The sequence below is a fragment of the Onthophagus taurus genome, chromosome 11, assembly GCF_036711975.1.
Source record: "Onthophagus taurus isolate NC chromosome 11, IU_Otau_3.0, whole genome shotgun sequence".
Lineage (NCBI taxonomy): Eukaryota > Metazoa > Arthropoda > Insecta > Coleoptera > Scarabaeidae > Onthophagus > Onthophagus taurus.
In genome coordinates, this window is record NC_091976.1 from 3,054,669 (window position 1) to 3,062,724 (window position 8,056).

General features: G+C 36.0%; 2 protein-coding genes across 2 annotated transcripts; both read right to left on the reverse strand.

Moving 5' to 3' along the window:
* Nucleotides 1-722: 722 nt before the first annotated feature.
* Nucleotides 723-2,336, reverse strand: LOC111423979 (transcription factor Adf-1-like). The gene is made up of 2 exons (XM_023057370.2): nt 2,201-2,336; nt 723-1,180 (listed from the first exon to the last, which is right to left on the reverse strand). Exons 1-2 carry the CDS (start codon nt 2,334-2,336, stop codon nt 723-725), a joined length of 594 nt encoding a protein of 197 aa, XP_022913138.2.
* A 977-nt stretch (nt 2,337-3,313) lies between these two features.
* On the reverse strand, nt 3,314-5,029 carry LOC139431801 (piggyBac transposable element-derived protein 4-like). Its single transcript, XM_071199986.1, has one exon. The coding sequence runs from the start codon at nt 5,027-5,029 to the stop codon at nt 3,314-3,316; it is 1,716 nt and encodes a 571-aa protein (XP_071056087.1).
* Nucleotides 5,030-8,056: the final 3,027 nt, after the last annotated feature.

Here is an 8,056-nt window from a genome sequence, read left to right on the forward strand (position 1 = left end):
CTACTTTAGTACTACTTCCATACCAAATTTTATTGCGCTAACGCGGTGTCCTGCGTGAGCGACGAATACGACGCGACGCGATGCTACATGCGACATATGTCAATCATGGAGAAGTACAGCACAATTTTGCTTGAAAGTTCATATTTAATGTACAGACTTTTAAAAAATATCGTAAAAAGTACAGAAAGAAAACAAATATAGTATTTTTACAAAGAAACACATTTGCGAGTTCCATCATTTATATCCAAAATTAAGAAACGATTCTAAAATGTTTAAACAATATTGTGGAGTGTTACCTTCTACTTTCGATTACATTATTGCTGGTATTAAGTCTGAATTTCAATTAAAAACAACAAATTTTCAAAAACCTATTTCTATTGAAGAAAGATTACTGTTGACATTGCGGTGAGTACATAGAAATGAAACTACATAATATTGTATTATTGAAAATATTTTAATTATTATGAAAGTATCACTGAGATGAATCACCAGAAGTGAAGTAACTCATCGTTGAAGATTCTGTGTTTGATGGGGTATTCAGTTTTGATATTTCGTTGATGAGCATCTCCTGAACCTGAGTCCGAAATAATAATTTATTCAGAGATGGTAGCTTTTTCATATACGGCATTATAGACTTGAACCAGTTCAAGTCGTCGTCGACTTCATTTAAATCTTTCTTCATTAGGTCTATTTTTTCTCGTTCGAGTGTTATTAAAATTTCTTCAATACTTTTTGCTGCACTTTCTTGTACCTTTTGGTCGCGATGGGGTATGCAACGATACAGGTGTCGAGGTATCATATCGTATCTGTGCCGAAATAGCATTTTGTGCAGTTGCAGCATCAGTCGTAGGGCCATCAATTGTTGCCAAATTGGTATCATCTGTATTGAACTGCGATTCATCGGTTTGTGTATTGTATGATGTTTGCTCAGAAAGAATAGACATCATTGTATCATCATCGATAATGTCGCTTTCATCTAATATTTCATTTTGAATATTACTAGTAGTTTTACGAGGTTTCAAAATTGTCTTTAAAAATTGCATTGATTCAAAATGTGGCCAATCGCCTTGATATTGACCATTTTGATCTGCATCCGAACCCGATCTTGGCTTTTCTACTTTGTTAAGGTCTCTGTTATAGGAATCTCTTAAATTCTTCCACTTCTTTTTCACATCATCAGCTGAAATTGAAACAATATTATTATTTACAGATATTTGGTTACTGGAACACCATATAGAAAGTTATCATTCAATTTCCGAATATCAAAAACTGCCATTTCAAACATAGTGAAAGAAGTGTATACTGGAATTTGGAAGACTTTAGTAATAAAACATATGCCTATACCTACAACTGAAATGTGGAAAAGTATCGTAAAAAAATTCTGGGAGAAATGGCAATTTCCTAATTGCATTGGTAGCCTTGATAGCAAACACATACGTATTAAGAAACCAAAAACATTTGGTTCTATGTACTACAATTATAAGGGATTTTTCTCTATTGTATTACTAGCCTTAACTGATGCTAACTATAAATTTATAATGGTTGATATTGGTGCCTATGGAAAAGATAACGACGCTGGAGTTTTTCACGCGTGTACTTTACGACAAGCAATAGAACATAAAAAATTACAAATACCGGAACCCGACTTTTTACCAAATACCCTCATTAAAGCGCCTTTTGTGTTTGTGGGTGATGCTGCATTCCCATTAAAAACATACCTTCTGAAGCCTTATGCACAAAAAAATGTCAGCGAGGGAGATATTAAAGAGCGGTTCAACTATAGATTGTCTCGAGCGAGGATGGTCGTTGAGTGTTCTTTTGGTTCAATAACGTCAAGATTTGGATTACTTAATAGGCCAATTGAGACAGATATTGAAAATACAATTAACACTATAAAAGCTATAACTCTACTTCACAATATAATACGTGATCTTGAGAGTAATTGCGAAAATTTGACGTCAACTTCGTCACCTCATCTTCAACCATCAAGAAGATATAATGCCTCAAGTCACATACAAGAGAGACATTCGCGAAATATTTTAATGAACATTGAAGGTTTCATATTATTAAATTATTTCGATGTCTCTATAAAATATATTTTATCTTCCAATATCAAGTATCCATTCGCTTCTTTAGGGTATTCTGCCAATATATTACTATATTAAATACTAAACTTGATAATAATTTAAATAAAACTTACCTGTGCATTCTAATGCTTCGGCAACATTCTTCCAACTTCTTTGTATTAATAAACGATTCCTATAATGTTTATGTTTTTTGTCCCACAACAATCTTTGCTCACGCACTGCGGCGATCAACGCTTCTGAATCAACCATTACGTAGTTCGTGGTGTCGCATCTGATCGCCCTCAAAACAAGTCTGCGTTACGTCGCGTCTCGCCGCTGACTGTCATATAGGCCGCAAGTAGGGTATGCCGTTGAGTTGATCGCGTTCGTCGCTCACGCAGGACACCACGTAAACACAAGCGTTCAGATTATACAGGGTGTGCTCGTGAATTATTTCCAACAGTGTATTATCTTCGTCTTCTAACATGCACAATTTCAGTTTAAATAAACATTAATAATGAAACTACTAAGTCTAATATGAATGTATAATACGGTCATAATTTTCAACTACTATGCACCATGGGAAAGCATTGACCATAATTAATACTTCTAATTTTTTCTAATAACTATGAAGTGTCGAATAGAGATAATGCATATAAATTATTGAATTACAATACTTATTAATTAATTAATTACATGTTTTTCTTTTTGTTTCAGCTTGTGTGCGAATTGCATGAATTTAACCCTGCGTGTGTACACTACATTTTTCGAGACACGGTGTGTACACTGGGTCTTTTAGAGAACTGTCGTGTTTTCTGAGATTTCTAGGTTTACAAAAATCTGAAAAAATTCAGAGTTACTCTTGGAAAGATATATCACAAGACATGATAGTTTCCAAACTCGAAATTTTAAATGTATTGCTAATAAAAATTGAAGTACAGTCAAAACTACAACAAAACACACGTGTTGTTCAAAAATTCGTAATTCTATAATAAATATATATAAATATAAAAACTACGCTAAGGGTTTGTAGCTTAGACTATGACTTTTGAAATGAATATAGTGTCATTGATGTCGACTCCGAAAAGTTTAATTATTTCGGCACTTGAATGTAGGAGACATTTTATTGATTTAGACAGGTAATAAGAATTTGGAAAGATAATTATTTGCTACTAAATAAGTGTTTATTATAAAAAAATACAAACGATATAATGATATATGTAAACTAAAAAAAAAGAAGATATTTGTTATGCACAATTGTGGCAAAAGTGAGTTCGGTGATCGTCGCACACAGGTGATCCACACGACGCACAACTGTACAAAGTTTTTTTGTTGTCTCTCCAACTACAAACAGAACACCGTTTTCGTTTTTGTAATCTACCAGTTTCGTTAGAACGATGTTCGTTTACTTCAAGAACTTCACTAACTAAGGTTCTGACGCTTCTGCGTAAGGTGGATTTTCGTAGCCGGTCTTCTAGATGAGGCTTTATAAGACTGAAAGTTAACTCCTTCAAAAACGAACGGCAATTTAAAGCGGAGTTAGCTTCTCTCAAATTATATAGAACTGCGCTGTTGACTCCTGCCTGATCTAGCATTCCAAAAAATAGGCGCATAGGCCATCGCTTTGTAATTCGGCTTGTGCTGTAGCATTTACAAAGCTGGTCGAACGTATCTGTTCCTCCTTTAGTAGCATTATAAAATGCGACGATGTCTGGCTTGCCAATTTCTTCATTCATATGGCCTCTTTTGTGTAAGCTGGATAATAACAAAACCACCTTATTTCGTTTCGGGCTATACGACAATAAAGTCATTCCATCGGCGTAGGCGTACCTCACCGTGCCGGCAGCAGTTGATTGGAGGAAAGTCGATGGTATTTCAGGCTTATTTTTGCGCAACGTGCCAACCATACTCAAGGAATAATTGTGCTTCATTTCTCTTACAATATTGACAGACATAAACCAGTTATCACAGGTAATATTGCGTCCAGTATTACGTATAGTCTCAGTCAATTTCTTTATGTAATAACTGGGCACTGTATCTCCTGCGGCTGTTTCTATCCGTCCAACATAAGGTTCGGCATCTATCGTATACGATGTCTGCACGTCGTTGCAACTAACAATTTTTATACCATATTTGTCCGGTTTATTGGCAATGTACACTTGCGCTGCAAAACGGCCACGAAACCCCAGAAGTTGTTCGTCGATGGTGCAATTAGTAGAGGGCGAATAATACTTCTTGCAATTTACAATAAATGCGTCCCATAGTTCTTTTATGGGGGCTAAAGCATGTTCTGTTCTTCTTACATTTCGACTATTCTTCTCGTCGAACCGAAGGTTTTGCAAGAGGTATTGAAATCGACGTTCTGGCATTACAGCTCTGTATAAATTATATCCAAATTGAGGACTCCATAGATCCTCTAAATTTGTGTGGTTGTGTTTTTCCATGCCGGTAAAATACAGCAATCCGATTAAAGCTTTTAGCTCGACTATATCTGTATTTCGGCAAAATGATGCGTTTTGATTTTCAATGTTCACTCGGTTTCTCTCGATTTCTTCATTCGTATGCTGAATAATCATTTCAAGCATTTCGGGAGTAAATAATAGGGTCCAAGCTTCCAATGGTGTTGAGACATTCTTTGCTTCTTCCCTCGCTGAGGGCAAGTAAACGTGAAATGAACGGCGTCCCCGGGATTCAGGTGCGATCGTGGACCACTTGAAATTATTTTTACCTTTTATTACTGACCGCGGACGGCCTAGCCGAGGTTGGATATTTTCCTCGATCTCGTCTACTTGTCGTCTTCTGAGCTCATCAAAATCAGAGTCCTCATCGGCATCTTGCTCATCAGCTATTTCTTCATGAACTTCCTCACCGTCAACATCATTATCGCTTTCTTCGTCATAACACACATCAAGGCGACGGTCACGTAGATAATACATCACCTGGTTTCCATTTCGTTCGCCCATCTTCAAAAACTGTTCAATCAACAACACTTTAAACGACTTGTTTAAACTTATTTAAATGACGCTTGAAAACACCAACGTCAATTGTACACTGACCCTTTCGGGGAACGGTCGCGAATAAAATTACCTGTCGTTGTCAAATAAATAATCAAATCAGGGCGCTATTTAACCGACTAATCCCCACTACTACCTAGATTTTTTACGGGTGCAATTTGAAACCCGATCCTTGTTAATAGAACGAAAATTTGATTTTAAAGTTTTTACTGTTCCTTTAAAGACCCAGTGTTCACACGCAGGGTTAAGATAATCTAATAGTAAATATTTTGTGTGATATTCTATGGAATTTCTTTCAGTAGGTCTATCAAATTAATTTCGAAAAATGCTGAATTGATGGTGATAGTGATTTTCCAAATTTTTATATTATTTCCACAATATGCTATTGAGATGTCTAAATGATTCCATATTTGTAAAATGTATTTATTAACCAGCTTTTAAAGCTGTGCTATGGATAGGTACGCAAGCGTTCTACCAAGAATGATTTCCAATAGAAATTGAATAATTCTTTGTGAAACGCATGTGTACGTGCAACCTGTACGTTTTGGGATCTGCTTTTTTGATAATTTGTTTTATTAAAATTCCCAAAATGTAACTCGTCTTTATAACTCTGCATATTTTTCCGTGTACTGGATATTATGTACAGGGAGTACTTGACTTACGACGGGATTGCGTTCCAATGACTTCGTCATAAGTCGGTTTTGTCCTAACTCAAGAATTGTTATGAACTGTTTGGTTTTACAGCTGACCCAAGATGAATTGGCCCCTCAAGGCCGTGTCAGTTGCGCGAAAGAAGGAGTGCGACGGTAAATCGTTAAAGGGAGATTGCTATATCCGAGAGCAGGTATAAAGCGGGTGTAACAAGAGTATAGCGCGTGGCAAAAGTTGATTTATAGGGAAACACGAATAATAGTTTTGCTACAAATTTTTGGAATTTCAACAAATTGTATTGTCTGTTTTGTTACTTCTTTGGGGAAATATGGGAAACGGTCAGTTTAGTTAAGGCCGTTTTTTACATAATAATTGTTAATATCTCTGCAAATAGTATTGTTTGTTTTGTTACCTCTTCGGGGGAAATATGGGAAACGGCCAGGTTAGTTAAGGCCGTTTTTTACATAATAATTGTTAAAATAGTATTGTCTATTTTGTTACTTAAGTTTCTGGCCAGGCAAAATTACTTTAAACACGTTTTATAAATCAAAAGAAATGGAAAAATATTGAAAAGAAATATACAGGGTGTAACATAAGTGATGACTTTAATTTCAAGGGGTGATTCCTTGTTATATTTTAAGCACAAAAGTTCATACGAACATGGGTCCGCAAATGCTTCGTTTCCAAAATATAGGGTGTTAAAGTTGAGAAAATAAATAATAATATAACCTTCAAAAAAACATTTATTTGTGCATTTTTATTTGAATGTACAATAATAATAATATTTCATTTATCAAACTTTAATTAAATCAAATGCTCAAAATGAGAGCCGCGATTTTCAATACAAGCATGTAATCTTCTGCTCATCGACTGTCGCATACGTTCAAAAATTCCTGGAGTGTTGCGTATGATATTACAAGAATTTACAATTCTGTTTCTTAAATCATGTACATCTTCAACTGGCGTTGCATAAACAAGCGATTTCAGATGTCCCCAAAAGAAATAGTCCAGCGGATTAACGTCTGGAGATCGTGGTGGCCACGGCTGAGGTCCTCCCCGACCTATCCATCGTTGAGCAAAAGTGTAATTAAGATGTTGGCGAACAGCAAGACTAAAATGAGCAGGTGCCCCGTCGTGCATAAACCACATGCCATTTTTGGTTGCTAGTAGTAAGTACATATTCTAACAGACCAGGCAATGTGTCATCTAGAAATTGTCTGTAAGTCTCACCATTCAGTCGAGGAGGAAGAAAATGCGGTCCGATGACATGATCACCAAGAACTCCGGCCCACACATTGACCGAAAACTGCTGCTGAAATCCACGTTCTTCAATGGCATGGGGATTTTCATAGTCCCAAAAATGATTATTGTGGAAGTTTCTGATGGCCGGTAATCCATTTCTTGTAATTCTTGAAATTCATTTCCCGGTGGTAATCCCCTGTAGTGCAGGAACTTACGCTCCAGGAACAAACCCATTCTCACTGCCGGCATGAACAATAATTATTCGATCGCCTTTAGAAACTGGTTTCTGGAGGCCAGTATTGGTATTATCATCCCAATTTTTGGCGTTGGTATGGGATGAGTGAATATATGTTTCGTCCATATAAATTATAGGGCGTTTTGCTTCCCTATACTGTTTGACATTTCTTAAAGATGTACATCTCAAATTGGCGATGTCATTTTTTTCCATTAGTAGCTTTCTATTGGTTTTTGTTTTCCTCCAGCGATAACCGATACCGTGCAATATTTTTCGCAAACTTTCTGGACAGCCCCTATACCCCGTATCCGCAGAAAATTTTGCTAAAATTCCCTTTACGGTTGGTACCTTCTTTTCTGTTATATAGAAATTTTGAATTGTTCGTCGAAGAATGCCTACATCGGTGTCATCCAAATCTATTTTGCTTTTTTTCTGGTCACGATTTTCGTATAGAGTTTTAAAGGTCGACGTTTCTCCACTATCAATTTTTCTAGATTCTGTAACTATCCGTTTTAAAGTTCTTACAGAAACTCCAGTCGCTGTCGAAACGCGATCCTGTATCTTTAAATACAACACTTGTAAGGTTAAAGTGATACTTAAAATTGGAATTAAATATTTACCTTTTGAAGTGGAATTATCCATTCGCCATTTTCGGATTCTTGCGTCGTGAATTTAAAAACGTTTGCAATCAATTCTTTAGATTTGACGACGCATTTGACCTTGAGGGGCCAGTTTGGTTTCGGTCAGCTGTACATGCCTAAATATCAATAAATAACTTTAAAAAATCTTGTATATACATAATATAATGTACATGATATATAATTACAATATAAGGTACATAGTATGTA